Source organism: Falco biarmicus, chromosome 6 (assembly GCF_023638135.1).
Source record: "Falco biarmicus isolate bFalBia1 chromosome 6, bFalBia1.pri, whole genome shotgun sequence".
Taxonomy (NCBI): domain Eukaryota; kingdom Metazoa; phylum Chordata; class Aves; order Falconiformes; family Falconidae; genus Falco; species Falco biarmicus.
This window is the reverse complement of record NC_079293.1, coordinates 64,669,911-64,690,238: the sequence shown is the minus strand read 5'-3', so window position 1 is coordinate 64,690,238 and position 20,328 is coordinate 64,669,911. Positions and strand designations below refer to the sequence as shown.

The following is a 20,328-nucleotide window of genomic DNA, read 5'->3' as shown; positions in this document are numbered from 1 at the left end:
GATTTTGTATCCTCAAGAAGAGAAGTACTGGGGGCGGGGGGGTGAATCTTATGAATGTGTACTGCTTCCTCTCAGGCATTTATAAAGAAGAGTGAGTCTGACTCACTAGTGCCCAGTGAACAGACTAGAGGTAATGATCACAAACTGAAACACAAGAAACTTCAAAAAAATTTGGGGTGGGTTTGGGTTTTTTCTTCTCTTTTTTTTTCTACACCCCCCCCCCCCCCCCCCCCCCTTGTTTGTTGTTTTATTGTGAGGGTGGTCAAACACGAATTTGCCCAGGCAGGCTGTGGCATTTCCATCCTTAGAGCTGGTCTAGGTGACCCTGCTTTGAGCAGGATACATTGACTAACTAGACCATCTCTAGAGGTCCTTTCCAACCTCAACATTAATCTGAGGATAAAGACACGTTTTACTGTAGGAAACAAACAGATAACACGGCAGAACTGGATTATTTTTACTGCTACTACTTAGGTTTAACAGTAAAGATGGGTTAAATCTCAGTTCTGCAAAGTTAACTCAAACAGCTCAAAACGTACAATATTTGATACCAAGCATTTATAAAAATAGATTCATTTTACCTCAACTTAAGAAACTGCCTGTAATCTCCAAATTGCCTACAATCAGTATAACAGGTTTCACTGCTTACAAATGTGAATGCCACAACCATTTGCTTAATGATCAATGGATAAAAGCATACAAGAACATGAAGGAAGACTCATCTGCAATGAAAGTCTTTTGTAACATTTTAGCTAGGTTAAATAGGTAACTTTTAAAAAGGAAATATAAAAGCTGCTATATCGAGAACTCCAGAAAATAACCTCCTCACCTGAATAATAAATATAATAGGGGTGGCAGCAATAAAAATTTATTCATTACTGATCTGAAGGCAGTACCTGCAGAAGTGAGTGCTGAATCAGTTTCCAATTCCTACTGCTTAATAAGATATGTGCTGTACAGAAACCCACCTAGGTAGTTTCAAACACAAAATGAAAGACTCATTATACATCTCATTATACAAAACTCAAAAAACTTGTATTGTAAACCTCCCCTGAGGAGTAACGCCGAGTATTATGGATTAGGTGCAACATTCCACACAGCCCTTTCAATATTCACACTGAGTACTGCATGTTGATATTGCACCTAAAATAGGACATCCAGCCTTGCTGTAGTAAACACTGGTTTAGTCAGCAAACAGTACAGAGGCACAACCTGAATGTAAATAAGCAGTGGCTGCTCCTACTTTCACTGGAATTTTTAGGAAAAGAACCTGTCCCTGAGGGACAAACCCAACCTAGCCATGGTCTCTGTAGTGAATGTTCGTTCTTTTCTTCTCCTTTCCACATCTAAATCAGTATTCACTAACACCACCAAAATCTTTCAATAACTTTTACAGCTGTAATCAACTTAAAAAGACAGCCACTTGGCAACCTTTCTACACTACCTGGATGCAACTGTGTTTACGTGGACATACAAACAGGCTGTACAAAGCACCTGGATACTCGCTGCTGACAAGAGTAACCTCAGTAATCACAGAATGGTTCAGGTTGGCAGGGACCTCTGGAGGTCACCTGGTCTAAACCCCCTGCTCAGGCAGGGCCACCTAGAACCAGTTGTCCAGGACCACATCCAGACTGCTTCTGAGTATCTCCAAGGATGATGACTCCATGACCTGAGAATCTGAGAAGGCATGCACGCATACACCCAGATCACATAACATGAACTCATAAACAGGCAGGCAACGTGATGGACTACTTATATACGAGTAAAGGAAGAAGTTGTCCAAAATGGCCGTCTGCATGTTGATCACGGAAAGGCTGGAGCATACAGACATCAAATGGTTCCCTAATAAGCCATATGGCCCAGCCCAGCCAGCAAGTGTGAAGTTTTATTTAAATGTCCTGCCAAAAACCCCACAAATTTCTACACACCTTATAACTTCTCTGTAATAAAAAGCAGCTCTTGAAAGAAAAGAACCTTAACAAACATGCATGAATGAAGCCTGTGCAAACACTGGCATTTCAGACAGTCCCTATATCTAGTACAAACTTTTCTGGTATTTGTTACACCTATAACTTTGGTCAACATATAAAAGAATATTATTTTATTGTTTACATTTATTTATTACTGGGCAGGGTAGTAGCACAGAAAAAACACTGCTTGTAGACAGTAGCTTCTCCATTATACTATCAGTTCTATCGATTTGATGTGGGACCCTAAGCAAATCCATTCTTTTCTTTACACAGGTATACCTGGCTGTGTGTCAAGAACATGCTCCTGAAATGTGAGATAGCAATTCAATAGACAATGAAACAATTCTTCCCCATAGAATAAACGTAACATAGAGGAGGCATATACAGGAACTTAAAAAACACAATTCTAACACACAGGGACAGCACATATGACATGGTGGACAGAGAAAGAAGCAAGTTCATCAGTTGTCAACATCCGACAATGACAGATAAGGAGGATGGGATGCTAGCTTTTCAGAAGCTGGCTTTGCAATAGCTGGAGATACAGACTGCTTAATTAAAAAAAAAAAAAAAAAAATTGCCTGCTAACTGTCCTGAGATTTTGATCAGCAGATCTCCCTTAACGTGAGACTAAATCTCCAGTGACACTGTCCAATCATTCTGAAAGATTTCAGCTGCTTCACCTGTGTGACTGAACATCCACCACAGATCTTTCAGTGTGAGTGTTCATGCTGCCTCTTTCCAAATGGTTACATTTTCACTGTCATCATCATCATCCTTCTCAGAGGCCCACTGCACACGGACGTCAATCAAGCCAATCAAGGGTAAAGGACAAAACCAGGGTAATGACAACAGTTAGGAGAACAGGGTATTAAATGATCAATACTGGAACCCTGAAACAAGTGACTGAGAAGAAATGGATAGCATGGTGTTACTGCACCTGTTTCCTTCTTTCAGAGATTTATCTTGTCTACTCAAGACTGCAAAAATTACTAAGCAGGAGCCGTTTCTCACTGAGTGTTTACACGTCATCTAATCCTGCCAACTTCAGTTGTGATATGCATGTGCTACTCTGGTGAAAATAAAAGATACAACTATTTTCAGTCCAGTGTGTTGTTTTGAGGAGGTTCATTTTACACACTGAAAAAGAAGGTATTTCAACGAGCAGCCAAAAAGCACCCTTAAGAAGTATGCAACAGAACTGGAAGTTGCCGCTGAGGTAGATAAGCTCTTAAGTCTAATTCCAGGAGCACTGATCATAAATATCAGCCCCAAGTTACATATTAGACCCAATACCGATACAGCTACTTTGTGAAACACTTTGAAGTCTGCAGCTGATGGAGTTCTAAGCACATAGTGTCAGTTATACATGTATTTTTTGACTGAATTATGAAAGCAGAAATATGTCTAGTGACTTAACCAAGAGGTACACTACAGTAGCAAACAGTATATTGGTTATGAAACCAGTATCTGGATTCTAGCTAGAACATTGATTTTGTCACACTATTTTAAGGTTTATTTAAGAAACAGAATTAAAGCAAGCCATATATACCTGGGTACTAAATTTGCTACTTAACAAGCTTCATGCCAATGGAGCAGAATCTCACCACTTATTCGGGCAGCCTCTCATTGTTTAAACAACTCAGCAGGCAATCTATACAAAGTATGTAACAAATGCCTCAAAAAAGAAGGTTCTTTAAAAAAAAAAAAACACCAACCACCACCAAAAAGACCCCACACCCCCAAACACAAAAGCCCCACACCACGCTAGAAAACACATCCTTGTAAGAACCAGGTAGATTACAAGCTAATGACCTCCAGTCACATCATTGGCAAAATGCAAACATTGAAGACAAATTCAGAACAGATACATTATCTCAAATTCCTCATTCCTGCTCCAGCCCTGTTCACATTTCACAGAAGCTATAAACCTCTGGAGAAAAGAGAAACAAATGGACATGAGGCTGGTTTTCAAAGAGTTTTTCAGAAGTATGAGAGGCCTGCCAGTGCAAGATACAGAAATGGTATGCTAGAAGTGGAGCTACACTGTATGATGCTGAAAATCTTCCAGGCCATGCTGCAGTCCACAGAATAATCTCCCATCAAGAGCTGCACACTAGTATAGTTTAGGAGATGGTGTGAAAAGGTAAGGCAGAGGCGTAAGCTTTACTACAACAGCTGTATCCAATTTTGCATCCTCTCACGAAGAAGCCACAGAAGGGACTGGAAGACTGTTAACAATAAGTGCCCACTTCTGGGAAATGGAATACAGGAAGCAGCAATAACTGGAACAACGTTTGGCTATGAACACTGAGATAATGAACCAAGGAGGCTACAGGGAATGACCACTGTGAGTCACTGCACCTGAAATGGCAGCCAAAATGAGGGGAGAAAAAAGTTAATCACAAGCTAGGGGTAAAAACCAGCAAGTTCCTGAAAGGAGCTCACTCCTCAAGTGAGCAGCCATAGAGAGAGACACTGGGATATGATCAGAGACACAGCCTAGCCAGGTCAGTGAAGGGGGAAAGGGGAGGGAAGAACAGAAGCTAAGCAGGCGCCTTCACTGAGTCATACCAGAGCTACTGCTGCTGAGAACCAGATTTGAGCTGGAGAATTTGCCTCTGTTTTTTCCCCTTCTCAGAAAACCAAGAAGTGAAGCCACCAAACTTCGATGTCTACCTGAAATGCATTCAGATTTTGCTGACTGTAAACCCCTACTCTAAATTACATCTAGCCTCAGAAAAACTTGTAATCAAAAGCATGCAAGGGTAACTTAATCCTCCTCTTTGGCTGAGTTTTTGTGCTGCCCTAAAGTAAGATTCATTCTTGGATCAGCGATTTCATAACATAAAATACAAAACCCTTCAAAAAGAGACAAATATATAAGGTGGTAGTTGAGGACGGCAGAGTGATATTATTCCTCAAATTACACACTGCTTTTTCTTAGGTAAATTCCCTTCTCCAAAAGCCCTCCTGTCAACTGAACACACATTTTAAAATGTGTACCTATTTCTGTAAAATTTCATCACACACATCAGCCTCAAATCACACCAAATCAGAATTCTAATTTTTAAAAATATTTCAACTATCTGTTTTGTAATACTCGTTATCAAGTATCAACAGGTATCTTGTATGTGTTTTACAATTAGTATCCTCAGCTGCTTGCACTCAGTCTTGTTAAGTGAAGCGATAATTTAGCAACCTCAGCTCACTTGCTAATGTTTCTCCAAACAGGACATGTAGGCTCATCTTGATTTCTTTATGGATGAATATATAGTTTAGTTCTATCTTCCTGCAGTTGAATAAGCACCTGACAGAGATATCCAACTAAGCATTCATAAAATTATTTTGATGTGGTCAGTGAAATCTTGAGGAAAGACTCTTGAGAGCTCAAAATGGCCAAAAGCTAGCAGGAAATAAATCAAAACTTTGATACCTCCACACACCACAACTTAGCAAGAAGAATGACAATTCAAGAGCTACCAATTAAACAAAAGACAATATGTGAACAGCAAATTCAATTTTCATTATGATTTCCCTCTAATAAACAGGCCTTGTAATTTTTCAAAGATTTTTCTTTTTTTATAAAAAGCATTCACAAAAATTGCTATCTAGCAGAAAAAAATATTGCATGAGAAGATAATTACATTTTGTTTCGTAGTTGAGCATCACCTAGTGAATTAAAGCCTACTGCTTTTAAGTATAAACATCAACATTATAAGGCTCCTTTGGAGATACAAAGACTACTATGTCAAATAGTACCTATGATCTTATACAATAAAGCAGGAATTTAACACTGCTTTCATTGTATTACCACCATGGCAGCGTTGTAGCAATTCTGAAATTACACTTTTGTCCAAGTCACTATGTCAGCAGACATGCTTCAAGCACCAACCAGCTAAAACAGAATGAAATGGCTCAACCAGCTAAAATATATTCAAACCTAAACCCCGGTAGTACTTTGCAGTCAGAATTTTACTCTTTCACAAACCAACAGAAAACAGCAGGTGGATCTTTGGGCTTAAGCAGAATTTTGATTCCTGGCCTTTCAAGTTTTTATGATGCAAAGACGCAGGACATCAAGAGATGACTCACGTTAATACTGCCAAATGCAATGAGATTTCTTCCTCAAAACACCTAAAGCAGTTGTCAAACGTTACTGCAAACACAATCCATTCTAAGATTTCACCCTGCCATTAATTTTAATTAAAAGTCTGGTTTTTACATCCCCCCAACCACCATACCACAACACCACTTTAATTTTATAGATCATACCAGCAAACCTTTGCAAATCAATTGTTAAGTACAGGATTATATAAAAGCCCTCAAAGATAAGGACGCTGGCAATCCTTGTCATTCATGTAACTCATTGAGCACAATACGTCTAGAAGAGGAGGTAGAAAGCATGGGTAGGTGCCTTCAGAAACAATGTCCATAGCTGGTACAAGACACAAGATACAGTCCTGCTAGACATTTGACTTCCTGTACATCTACATAAGCCACTTCCCACATACCAATTAATCCCCCTTCACTCAGCAAGTGGAATTTGGAGTCTGTTCTGAACCAGACTCCCAATCAGCTGCACAGCACGGACACACAGCTTTAAACATACTAAGATTCATGCAGAGTTAGTCATGCCGGAGGTGAAGCAGCCTGTGCAGACATAGCTGTTTGCTGTCATGTAGGCAGCATAGCAGCTGAGCACCTTTCCTGCAGGCAAGACGTACACATTAAACCCTGTGTTTTAAGAAAAACAGGGGTTTTTCTTTCTTACCCACACCAACTCAAGTGAAGACAAGCATCACACTGCCTGTAAGCCAAACAATAAGTACACCCCATTGTCTTATACGGTATGTTAGAAGTTGTTTTACTGTTTCTTTTTCTTCAAAGAAAATGTCAATGCAGATATAAGTGACTACATTTGATTTCAATTTTGTATTTCAACTCTCAAGTAAACAACTGGAAGGTCCACTCTCTGAAGTCACATACATGACTTCTGACAATGACTGCTTAGGTCCAACGGCACAGAAAAGTGACAGAATCACGTGTCTCCTTTTTTTGAAAAGAAAGAAAATAATGCAGAGATGTAATGAGAAGTTCTTGAAGCTTCGTAGCAAACATTACTAAAGGTATAGAAAGGGAAAAAAACCCCAACATTACTAAGTTTAACAAGGAAATACACAGAAGATAGGCAAGTCACACTCCCTTTGCAGACTGTAGCGAAGTGTCTTCTCTTACCAAGACAAATTAGAAACACTTCTATTATGCAAACTAATATTAAAGTTTATGGTTTGGGAAGCCAGGGATTTCCTACTGTGTTCCTAATAGCTGGACAACTAAACTACTTCACTGTTTACTTTATGATGCCACATTCATGATATGGCATAGCCTAAACATTTTCTTAAAAGAAAATAAGCCTTAATGAGTTAACCACACGTATGCACAGAAAGCTTACTACCTGCCAGACAACCTCGGGCTCTACATTTTTTAATAATGAAATAGCTACTCATGCCATTACATAAATATTATTACATAATATCTCCTTTGTATGCAAAATTAGACCTACAACAAAATAGGTCCTACTATTTCAATATTGTATCTATTAATCCCACTCATTCACTTAATAATGTGGAGCTGTAAATGCTTCAGATCGTAACAGCTTTAGTATCTCACATTGCTCTGTGCCTAAATAGAGGACAGATAATTATAAATAAATAAATAAAAACAACAAAGACAACCACACACACCCCAAAAAAATATGCTCTGCTACAGTAACTGGGTGAAGGGAAAGATATCACTACTGTGCTTTTTTATTACGTGGGTTTTGTCTTGCCTAACATTTAATGTATACACCAATACCTCATTTTCAACACATAAGTCAACAAAATGTGCAGAAATACCTCAATTCCCAAGGTCAGCATTACACAACATTAAGTATATAGGGACATCAAGCAACGATGCTTACCAAGTATAACATCTCCAAGAACAGGGTGGGTTTTTTTCCCCAACTTAATATTTCACGTATAGGTAAACGACAATAAATATGAAATTCATTTTCCTAAATATTACATTTGTAAGCAACTTGTTCTAATGATCAGAAACATACTTGAGATGTGGGAAGCCTGTAACCATGAGTCCATAGAGAACTGGCAATAAAGAAGTGGGATGTGACATTAGGAAGTCTCTGGGGGCAACATGTGGCCAGCGGTTAGGACGTTCCCTTCTGCACTGCAGCACCAATGCCTACCGTTTCACGCGATTTGTATCACGCTAGTGTAGACCAACATAAACCCCCACTTCGCAAGTACCGCTGAAGTCTCACTTGTGACTACGCTCCAAGGTCTCCCCTTGCACGCCCCCCCCCCGCCCCCCACCCCGCAGAAATGCGCCTCCCGCCGAGCCGCCCTCTCCCCCCGCACCCTCCCGCCGCTGCCTTGCCCTGCCCTGCACGGGGGAGGGGGGCGCGGGCGGCTGCCCCCGGTGTTTGCACAGCTGCGGCCGCTCGCTCGGGGCAGCCCCCGCGCCGCGCACAAAGCCCCGGCGGCCGCGGGCCCTCCGCGCCCCGGCCCGCACCTGCGGCCCGGCCCGGCTCCTCGCCGCCGCCGCGGGGCGGGCGGGGTGCGCGGCGCGACACGACACCTCCGCCCGCGGCGGCTGCTGGGCTCCCCCGCGGGGACACCCGGGGCAGGTACCCTCCCCGCCGGCCGCCGCCGCCCCGCGGCGCCGCCTGGGCCCGGCGCGCTCCCTCGCAGCCGCCGCTGGCAGGTGAGACGCGCCGCAGCGGCGGGTGCGGAGGGGGGGCGCGACCCAGCCACAAAGAGCAGGAGCTGCCGCTGCCTCCGCCGCCGGGGGGCCGGCGGCGGGCCCGGCGCCAGCAGGACCCGCGCCGCAGCGGGGCCGTCCCCGCCCGGCCGGGCTGGCGGGGGGCGGCGGCGGCGGCGGCCGGGGCCCCTTACCTGCAGGGGTGGCGCCGAAGACTCTGACGACGGGCACCCGCCTGGTCGGGGCCTCTCGGAAGTGGGACTGGCAGGGGTCCAGGCCGGGCAGCGGGCTGCCCATGTAGTAGTCGGCAGTCACGATCCGCACTGAGAACATGTTGTTGGCCGCCGCCGAGGCACGCACTGAGGGAGCGAGCGAGCGCGGAGCCCGCACGGCTCCCCCCGCCGCAGCGAGCGAGCGAGCGAGCGCAGCCCCCCGCCTGCCTCTCCTCGCCCGCCCGCCCCGCCGGCGCGCGCACAGCCTCGCACACAGGCGCGCGCCCTCGCACGCGCCTTCTCTGTCTGTCGCTGCTCGCTCGCTCCCCCCCCGCCGCCCGCTGCTGCTGCTGCTGCTGCTGCTCCTCCGGGCGCGTGCGCGGCGGGGCGCGCTCGACCGGGACGCCCCGTGGGCTCTAGAGCCCGGCCGGCCGCGGGCGCCTCACGTGCAGCACGGGCCCGGCCCCCCGCAGCACCACGGACACCTCGGCGGCGGCGGCGGCGGCGCCCCGACTCCGGACTGCAGCTGTTGTTGCCATGATGATGATGTCACGGACGCAACCATTGGGGGAACGGGGAGGTGGACGTGCCGTGTGTTGGGGGGGGAGGGCGCAACGAGCGGGGGAGGTGTCACTCCCCAACACGCCCCCCCCGCCGCGGCTTTGCGGGGGGGCTCGGCAGACAGGGCGCGAGTGTGTGCGGGAGCGGGGGGAATCTTCCCAATGCTTCCCCTCCTCCCCGGGTGGCGGAGGCGGCGGGGCGGGGGGGGGGGGGGGGGCTCTCGGTGATTCGGCGATCGGCCGCGTGGGCTGGGGCCAGGCTGCGGAATCCCGAGCCGCCGATGGGACGGATCGGGGCGGGGAGGGAGGGCTGTTGGGACACGATGGGGTTAAGCTGGGTCGGCCGCCATTTTGGATGCCGAGCCGCCTCGCTGCGGGAAGGTGAGTCTCCGCACGCTGCGGTGGCTAACAAAAAACTTTAAAAATGGGGGCGACGGGGAAGGAGACGGGGAAACCTCCTGCCGTCGTTCCCCCCGGGGCCGCGGGGGAAGGGCGGGGGTGGGCGCAGCGGCGCCGCTCAGGTGGTGCGTCTGCTGAAGCCTGCGCCCCCTCCGGTTGTAACGGCCCCTGCGCGCGGCTTGCGGGGGGCGAGGCCTGCAGAAGGGCGGTGGCGGTTGGTGCCGTTGCCGAGCGCGCGGGTGGCGGCAGGGCGGGGCCGGGCCGGGCGCGCTGCGGCGGAGCGGCGGGGGCTGGGCCGCGTCCTGTTGGCAGCCTCCCCGCCGCCCCTCCGGGCGGCTCGGCCCCGCGTCAGCGGCCTCCCGCCCCCCCCTCCTCGCAGCGCGCTCCGCCATCGCGCTCCTCCCCCCTCCCTCTGCCCGCAGCCGCCGGCCGCCGCGTCTCTTTCTTCCCCCGCCCGCCCTCTCTCTCTCTCTCCACGCTTGCCCGTTACCTTCCTGCGACCCGGGCACAAAGGTCGGGCTGGGCGCTGCCCGCCCGGTTACCTGCGGGGGCGAGGGAGCGGCCTCCGGTGGTACCGCTGCAGTGAGGCCGCGGGCTGCGGCCCTTTGACTGGGGAGGGTCGCCCCGAGGCTGGGGTCAGGCTCCCTGCTTGAACCCCGGCGCAACCGGGCCAGGCAGCCCTTTGGAGGCCTGCGTTAATGGGGAGGAAGCAAGCCCTGAGGGCTAGGTGTCTCCCTGCCTCCCCCCGTCGTTAATTCGGGTGAAATGTACAAGGGTTTAGGCTTCTCTTAGTTGGTCCTTGGTCCTTTAGGAGAGCTTATTTTGCATTTTGCAGCTCTCTCGTGCAGGCTTTCATTAAAAATGACAACAGAAAACCTTGAGTTGGGATTTCTGTTGCAGTCTCTTTGTCTCGGAGCTGAAGGATTTGAGGAAAAAAACCCACACCAAATATTGAAAGAGTTGGCGGTGTGAAACATCAGCCTATAAAAAGGCCAAATATTCTTACATAAACTTAGAATGGTATTGTTACATATGCAAGACTGGATGATATAAGACAAATGTACAAATCTATAAAATCTGACAGAAGTCCAATATGTAAAACATATGTTTCACATTTTGCTTACATATGTTTTGGTTTTAGATTTGAACAAAAGACAGGTCAGGCAGTTGCTACCCTTCATTTTTTCATTGTAATGAACAGGAAACTTGCCTGTCTACTCAAGGGTAACTGGTTTCCTACTCTTTCTTTGTAAGCTGTTTATTTTCACTAGCTCACATCTGTTTTCCTCCTTAAACTCATTTTTATGCAAACAAAAAAAACCCCAAAATCTACCTAGTCATCAAGAAATCTTGCATCACAGAAGTAAGCAGTTGAAATAGGGTTCAAACCCAAACTATTTTCATTGTATCTAAAGAATGACCGAGCTACAACTTTAATTTTTTGACAGTTATTTACATTTGCAAGGCCAATATTTGGAAAACCTTTGGAACTGCAAGAATACTCTTATGAATACTTATATTTCACAAAGGCTAATAAATCACTAGGAGGTTAGTGATAAATCATGTTAACAAATAGCATCTCTAACTCTTTGTTATTTCAATACTTTTTGTACTGTTGCTTAACTAATACGTTTCCCTCATTTTCCCTGGAACTGTGGCAGGTACACTACTCTGTTCTTGTGTTACTCCATTCTGTGCTCTGTTTTTCTTCTTAACTTCCTAAGCAGTTCCTACCACTGTTTGTTTCACCGATGGCTTAATGTCTTTGGACACTGGCAGATGTGCTCTGGTGTCCATCCTGCATGAGTTTAAGATTCGGTGACATCAGGAGTCCATTGTTGTGCTAAGGAATACAAATCCACTACTATATTCTGTTGTCATATACATACACAATAGAACATGATGTGTATCTGCACCTCAGCTGGGTTGGTATGTCATCAAAGACATTTAAGCTACTGGAGGATTCTGGCTTCTAAGTATGTGGTGCTTGAGTTGTAGGCACAAATTCCTATCTGGTAGTCCTGCTGAAGGGAAAGCAATTACCCACAATAAGAATAGTGTAGATTGCTGGATCTAGGCTGGATTTGGTGTAAATAGCTTGATCTAAGTGGTAGTCTTATAGCCGTGCAGACACTTACATGGAACTCACATGATTTTTGAGCTCAATCTTTTCAGTTTCCCTTCGTTTCTTAAAGCGCACTTCTGCTTTCGTATTCTTCTTGCAGTAAAGTTGGTATGTTACGCTGCAGGGTCACACCAAGGTAAGAATATATTTTAAAAAGAGGTTTGAGTCAGCACTGTCACGGGAGGTCCTGCACCCACCTCCTCATGTCAGTGCAAGCATTTGAATAGCTGCATAACAAACTGGATTTGGGAAGTGATCCAACTAAAAAATATGGGTTAGTTTTAACCTAGATCAGGTCTCAGATCTGCCTCGTTATGTAGGTGTGTGAAAGCCTGTGCTTGCACAGTGGAGGAGGCAGTGCAAGGGGCTGAGTTTGAGCAGCAGGAAGAAAAAGAGAACACTTCTTCCAGCAGTCTTGGCTTGTGGTACCTTAAGTTGATCACTAGTTTAAGTTGATGAAGTCTAAAAGTCAGTTTCAGCCTTACTGTAAGTGACAGACACAAAGCCTGTTTATGGATTTCATACATTTCAGCTTGTGTGTCAGAGTTTGTCTTTAGCACTTGTTTTATTTGTTGTTCATGCACACATATATATATATTCATGCAGCTACTATATATAAATTTTCTTGTAGTTTGTCCTGTGTTACCTGAAAATGCTGCCATCCTAGGATGTCAATAATTGCAAAAGGAAATAGCATGACTAGAGAGCACTACCATGCATTTTCCCTGGTATCTCCAAACTATGTATGTACTCCCTCTGAGGTTTCATCCAGTTTTCTGCTATAAACCAAGTCACCCCCTTTTTCTGTTCCTCCAGTTGCTAAGCAGCAGCTGTTTTCCCCATTAGCCAGCTATGTATTTGCATGAAAATAATCAAGCTTGAATATATAAACAGCTTCTAATCATGTACAGTTAAACAGCTCTACAATAAAAATTGGAGTGTTAATAGTAGTAGTTACCACTGTAACTGATGGCTGTCTTAAAAGTTAGAATTTCTCTACAGAGTAAAATCCATATAGTTTTGCCCTTTTTTTTTTTTTTTTAACAAGACACATCAGGGTTTTTTTTCTCTTAATCCTTACTATCTACCTACTTTAAAAAAATGGTCACAAAGTGTATCTGTAGTGCACAAAAAAATCATAAATGCAAATACGAGCAGACAGAATCATCTAGCAACTAAACATGATGGGAGCCAGGGAAGAGCCACATTTTTGCAAATACCTAATAGGAGCAGAATGCAACAGAATTTGATGATAAAAGTTTAGATTGTAACACAAAGGTAAAATTTTGAACAGTACATCTTAACTTCAAAACTGACTTACCTATCCATGTTTGAGTTCCTGTTGATTTCCAGGATGTTCAGTATTTCTGAGGTCTGTGGTCTGAAATGTTGGGAATGCTCTCTGTCTGGTGATGCCCTGGATTTATCCAAACTGTATTTCAGAATGAGGGCTGAGTGTTGCCCACATATTCTCAGGCGTTGATTTTTCAGGTGACAGGAACATGTTTTCTGCAGGGAGAAAACTTGGGTACATGGATCAGGAGTAGTATGTGGTCCCCCCAGTTGGTATCCTGACCTAGACAGTCAGACTGTATATATAACATTGGAAGTTTACTTCCCAGTGTGCCTCACAGACTTAAGTGAATGAAAAAAAAGGTCTAAATCTTCAGACTAAAATATTTGGAGCTATGCTGTGTAATTTTGGACTGCCAAACCTGTACATACTTTGCCACATCTAAGAATCCATAGTCTCATGTTAGGCTCTCAGCCTCCGTAAACACTCAGTGCAAGAAGTAATCCCTTTAGTCTGCAAAAGTGAGTACACTGAATGAGAAGCTGTCTAGAGGTGCTGAGAAAGTATAAACTGAGTATTTTTCCTGCCCAAAGGAGTAAGGCTGCAGTATTCTCTCAAGATTCTCAGTCTGGATTTCTCTCCTAGAGTCAGGTACTTAAGCAAATACAACCTTTATCTTGTTTGGGAGATAAAAGAACAGGGAAAGATAGCTCTTTCTTGCAAATTAAACAGATCTGGCATTTGAAAACAGATCTGCATTTCACACAAGTGCCTTAACAGTAGGTTAATGGATGAACTAATGCACCTATGCAAGACATTAGGAAACAGTAATTTCTGGTGGTCTTTTATGTTTTAAGAATGCTTATTAGACCGGACATTATAGGCAAGATGCACAGGCTGTTGCCTCGTATGAGAGTCCTGACAAGCCTTGCTTATACTCCTAAGCATAACTTATACTAACTACAGGTAATTAGGCTCACATATGCCAGAATTTGAGGCAATGTCGTGCATGCCCATCCTACCCGTTGAAAGTTAGGTACTGTCTGGATGTTATCAGATAAAACTCTAAGGAGAGCATGTGAACAGCAAGGAATTGAGCAACTTGTGAATACCAAACTGGCTTAAAGTGCCACTTAGGCTGCTGAATTTGTTTGTGGAGGTAACTGTGCTTTGGAAATAATGCTTAAGATCCTAATCAATTAGAAATTTTAATTGCTTTTTAAAAATTCTCAATAAATAGATACAGGCTAGGCAACAGGTTCTGAAGCATAATGCAGTCAGATTCTGTCAGAACCAGGGCGGTCACACGTTTAGTCAGCGGCCTCACATCAACAATGTCTTGTCAATAGAAACCTGATAGGAATACTAACCTAGATCTCAATTAAGAAAATATTAGAAGTATCAAACCAGTCTTTTAGAAAAGACTCTTAATAAACCTATCAGGGCAAGAATGGTGCCATGTAATTGGAAAAGTAAGAAGTGTGTTTGAAGGAGAGCCCAAGGGAGTGCTATGGGTAACTGTTGCAGTATATGAGACATAGGAAACAAAATATAAGGTAGGATAAGCAAAGGCATGTGAGTAAAAAAAAAAAAAAACCAAACCAAAAAAAACCCTTCGGTGTAGTAAAGGTAGATTTTGTTGGGGTAACTAGGTATTCTGATAAAATAATTTATTCGACAAAGGAAGTAGATTTAATTTGCACTTCATAAAATGGTTCGGTATAGTGCTATATGAGAAATTAAGTAGGATGCATAATGTAAAGAATTGCTAATGGGAGGTGGAAGTGGATTGTGTTGAAAGAAGGACTATTAAACTAGAAGTTGGCTACAGATACAGTCCACCCATTTCATGTATTTAGCATAGTCCTGTTTAGCATATAAATAAAAGTTGTTGGTAACCTTAAGTTTGAAGGAGAACAGGCCTATCATACAGGAAGAATATGTGGTTTGGATTGGAATAATAGAACTGTCAGAACATCTTGCATATGAAGGACAAGATTTTGCACTTTAACATTGCTACAAATCTTCTGCTCTGAACTATAAGGTCAGGAATTACAGAAGTAAAAATCTGGGAGTCAGAGCAGTATGAATCTACCCCCATGATGGGTCCTGAATCTACCCCCATGATGGGTCCTGAAAAATAAGTACAATCCTAAACTGCATGAAGTGAGTCATTTCTATCAAAGCAAGTGACAGATAGATCAGTATTGTTGTGATTATGTAAGATCTTGGTCATACTTGATTTGGACTATTTTTTATGTTGTCAAGGGGGATGAATTTAAATTAGAAGAGGTACCAGTGGGGTTCTGAAAATGAGCATAATGTGGAAAGTCTGTTTTATCAAGAAGAAAAAAATCATTTGGCTTCATCTAGAAAATGAAAAGATGCAATATAAGTGACCTTTGTGAGTATATCTGTAACTTTGGAGTAAGCAAGAAGAAAAAATACTTAAGTCAAAGAACAGTGATATAAATATATAAAATGGAAGTTAACTTGCCATGAAGGAAGGTTTCTAAACAATGGAAGAATTAATTTTCTCAGTGAAAGTAGCAGGGCAGAGCATTTTAGCAAGTTTTAATATGGAGGTGGATGATATTATGAAAAGGGTTATATCATGTCTACAGGTTATTGCACATGACTGCACCTGATCAAAATTCTAGAAGAATTGCATGTAGTTTCCTCAACATTCCAATACTTGGTTCTACTAATCAATGCAGACAATTTAGCCATCAGGATAAATGAGTTTTCATTATCATTGTACAAAACACATTGTATACTGTGATATGATGTAGCTTTCTGTTTCAGAAAACAATTACCTTGACTGTAGCACAAAGTGCAACACTTACAACACATACTTTGGCCTTATGTATACATTCATATCTGTAAATGAGTTGTATATACAAATTCACATACATAGTGTTCATATGAAAATGCAAAGCTGCCTTTGACCATTTTTGTTCCCTGGGTTGTACATTTCAAACAGAAGTTTTGATTGCAAGTTATTCAATTTTTTGTTTGTTTTGAAAGTAACAATTTTTTCCCCAATGTTTCTAGGTCTTGGCATTGCCTCATATCAGAAAAACCTACCACTACCAATGAATGTGTGTACAGGAAAATGCATAAGTATTCAAGAAAATGAGATAAATTAAAATGTAAAAATTAATAAAGAATTACATGTGCAAAAATGTAGAACTGTACCACTTTTAAAAAAAATTGAGAAGGTGTATTTAATTGAGAAGCAGCATATGCATAATTTAAGAAAATGGTCAGTAAACATTTGATTTTAATTGTAAAGATGCAATTACTGATCTGTTCTGTGGTGACGGAATTCTACATGTCAGGAAGGGATTGAGGTTCTTTCCCATGCTTGGAGAATGACCTACTGTCAAGAGCAAAATATTTATATGATTGCATAAGGAATTAAGTTTAGTATAACAAGAACACACACGTTGGAAAACAGTTAACAGTATAATTGTAAGTAAAGTTTAGTGACTGGATGTGTGACAGTGGGAATTTTGTAGATGAAATTTAAGAAGAGCTGATTAAGTCAGATAATTGAGGAATAGGGCTAAAGCTGTTTCTGTCAGTGGCATTGCTGAATCACCATAATTTTAAAACTGCTGTCTCGTGCTTGGGTCTAATGACTATAGAAGTTGGATATGGACTTAAAAAAATTGTGTGTAATGATATATAACGTTTGAACATCAGTACTGTTTGTGGGAATTGATATGTTCAACAGAATTACTGGCAAGTAGGGGAGTATAAAGGAAAAAATGGTTGAGCGTTTGAATAGCTTTTGTTGGAAAAATATAAGTAATTGGTTTATTTTTACAACAGAGCTACCAGCTGAGGCTGCATGTGGTTGATACTTCCATCGTCTTCCCAGGAGAAAGCATATGTGGCAGTGTGGGGTTTATTAACTCAAGTGTATTTAATTTATATTTACACATACCTGCATGTGCACATATCCCTACCAAACTCTGAAATTTCTGTTCCATACAGTACAGCATAGGTAAATGGTTGTAAGAATTGTTTTTAAACAGGCAAGTGAAACATAATTTTTCATATTCCAATTCTGATAAATTACTGAAGCATTTAGTTGAAACTCTCCATTGAGAAATATGTCTGGTGTGAAGAGAGCCCAAATGGTTCAAATAATAAGTAATTAAAAAGATGTCATAATGGAAAATTTTCAAGTACTGTAACTGCCAAAAGCCCGATCAGTCTCCTATAACTTATGTAGCCAAATATACATGAGTATGTGCTCATTAGATTTCAGTTTTTGTTGTTTTAAATTGTGGAATGTGTTTCTGTGAATGTATCACAGAAGTGAGGCTGGAGGGTAAGAAGTGAAACCCGTTCAATTTTAGATGCTGTATTTTTTTCTGCCATGTAGTCTGACTTACAGGAGGCATTCCTCATTCATGCATCAGATGAAGTGAAAGAAGACTCAGTCAAATATGTAGATCACAAACAGCCATCTGTTATCCAAAAGGAGAGAGGAGTGTCACCCTAAGAGTAAAGTTAAAATGTTTTAAGATTAGATTAGAGATGGCAGAGCTCCATTAATTGCTTTCTCCGTCTCTGCCAGTACTGGTCCCAGTAATATATAAATGTATAAATTATGCTGCAATTTCAAATGCCTGCTGGTTTTTTTTAGTAGTACAATTACCTGTAGTTTAGAACTCAGTATATGGCTTCCTATATTGTCTAAATCGTTCCGTTCCTAATTAAGTATTTACATATAACCTTTTATCACCTCAAGTAATTATTTTTCCTTCTTGGGGTTTGTTCCTTTGAAATAATTTTCCAGAACAAAATGAATGTTAAGAAAAAAGCATTTTGAGCTTCTTACTTGCTTAGCTTGAGCAAGTAAGGTAACACTTGTTTAGGTTTGTAACATTTCCTTCTGAGTCTTTCAATTCCCAAAGAATTTCTGTTATTTTTATGTGAATTCCATCCAGTTTGCAGAGATCTTTCTCGTAATATGCCTAGAACTCATTGGTGAATTCCAGGCACAGTTGTAAAGAGCGTGGATGAAGAATTTGCAGTTTATGTCGAGACAGAGATTTTTACTTTGTTTCAGGCATCTGTATGACCTCCATGTGTAGGGCAGAATTAATTACATGAGGGTATTAACTTTTGGCCACCAAGAGGCTTGAAGGACTTTGTTGGCTGGCCACAAGTAAAATGTTCTGCAGTCTGCCCTACAGCTGTATGTGGAGAAACATACCTTCCTGCTTCAGGATACAGTGCTTCCAAGTGTGCAAGTCAAATCTAAATTAGTCTCTTTGTTTGGTACTCTGCTACAAATCTATTTGTAGTTTCTGCTTGCTTAGATCCTTTACAAATATTATGCCTTTTGGGTATTTCCATCCTATTGAATATATTCCAGAATCTGTTCCAGGATATTTCTCTCAGTCTTTTCCACAGCAGTAGCTTGCTGCTTCTTGTACTCAATTTCATTTTACTGTTTTCTGACTGCATTTTAACCGCACAAAGTTACTTTGAGGTATCTCAGTGTCCTCGAAGTTGTCCACATTGTGGCATCTCAGGGATTAATGAAGATGTAAAATAAAACAAGGGCTCACAACAGTTCCTGTGGCATTGCCCATACAGATAGATTGTTACCCTCGGATTCTTTTGTTTGCTGTCAGTTTTCAGAGTTTTATTTTGAGCCCTAAAATATTCAGTTTTCCTTAAGTGCCAGACTTTTTGCACAGTCCTTGTGTCTTTGTACCTCTCTTGCTCAGCATTGTAATCTATCCAACACATTCAGAGTGATTTTTGAGGTTTCATGAGAGTACCAAATGCATTCCTAAAATCAAGTTATGTAATATCTAAAGATTTCCTTTGGACTGTGTATTTTGTTCTGGCTTTTGGGCAAGGTATTGTTTGTTTTATTGTAAGCTAAGTATTGCCTAGTATTCTGTTGTCCTTTAAAGCTAACATTTTCAGGCTTGCTTGGCCTGAAATTAAGTTTAGAGTAGTTTAGAATTTCAAAGGTAGTGTCCTTAGCTAAAAACCTAATTTTATGGCTACTGAAACCAAGTTTCAAAAATACTCACTTCCTGCTAGCGGTGTTCTTTGCTCAGTACTCATGTTGAAGGAATGATACTATGTTACTATATATTGACATTTTATCATCATCATCATCATCTACAATTCTAGTACTATCTGCTAAAAGATGAAATTACTGAAAATGCAGGCCACATCAGCACACAGATCTACCTTAACAATTTTGGAGTCTTGCAAATAAAATTAGTTTTCATACTAGTATATTGATCATTTTATATCTCAAAGCATGAGTTAGGTACAGTTGGAGATACAAACTTGGGAAGAAAGCGAATTTATAGAGTAGATCTGCTAATCTAATGGGATATGTTAATTGAAGTTAGGAAAGATTGAAAGGAAAGGCATTGTGATTCTGTTTCCAGATTCTTGGGAGGAAAATTGTGTGTGTGGCTTACAGATTCCTAGTCAAGTACAGAAATCTGATACATTCTTTGTGGAAGCTGTGCAGTTAAGTGACTGAGAGTGGATTCTGTTCTAATATGGTGTGTGTTTCCTGCTGTCTCTTGAGTAATCTTTGCAGCTGCTTTAGTTAGAAAATCAGTGATACTTGTTTTCATCCAAAAGCAGGAACTCAATGACTTGGCTAATAAGATTAAACAACACGGCCCCCAGAATCTGTAAAGTATTAAGTACTATGTGGTGGACCAGTCTCCCCACCCACTGCACCTCCACCTTCCTTTTCCCGTGCTACTTTTTAAGCCATTTTGTGAGGCTGTATTTTGCTTAGCTGTTTATCTGAGGACAAGACTTAAGCTTTTGACCTATTTCATTTTTTTTCCTGTAATAATTAAGCTGTGTGTTCACATTAGGACAATGCTTGTTCAAAGAAAATGATTGTGACTGAAAGTACTAGTATGCAGGGGGAAATAGGCAATTATTATTCTGTAAAAACAACTTTGAAAGAGTCTCAGGTTGTTTAGAGAGGGAA

General features: G+C 42.3%; 1 protein-coding gene and 1 long non-coding RNA gene across 2 annotated transcripts in view; one reads left to right on the top strand and one right to left on the bottom strand.

The window, feature by feature from the left end:
• The window catches only part of REV3L (REV3 like, DNA directed polymerase zeta catalytic subunit), a 124,789-nt gene extending 115,593 nt beyond the window's left edge, over window positions 1–9,196 (bottom strand). Inside the window, exon 1 of the mRNA XM_056343093.1 lies at window positions 8,930–9,196. Coding sequence (XP_056199068.1) covers window positions 8,930–9,068 — 139 coding nt within the window. The 5' untranslated portion in view covers window positions 9,069–9,196. The remainder of the gene's footprint in view (window positions 1–8,929) is intronic.
• A 447-nt stretch (window positions 9,197–9,643) lies between these two features.
• LOC130151202 (uncharacterized) overlaps window positions 9,644–20,328 on the top strand; it is a 28,027-nt gene continuing 17,342 nt past the window's right edge. The window contains exon 1 of the long non-coding RNA XR_008822533.1: window positions 9,644–9,888. This is a non-coding gene — a long non-coding RNA (uncharacterized LOC130151202). The remainder of the gene's footprint in view (window positions 9,889–20,328) is intronic.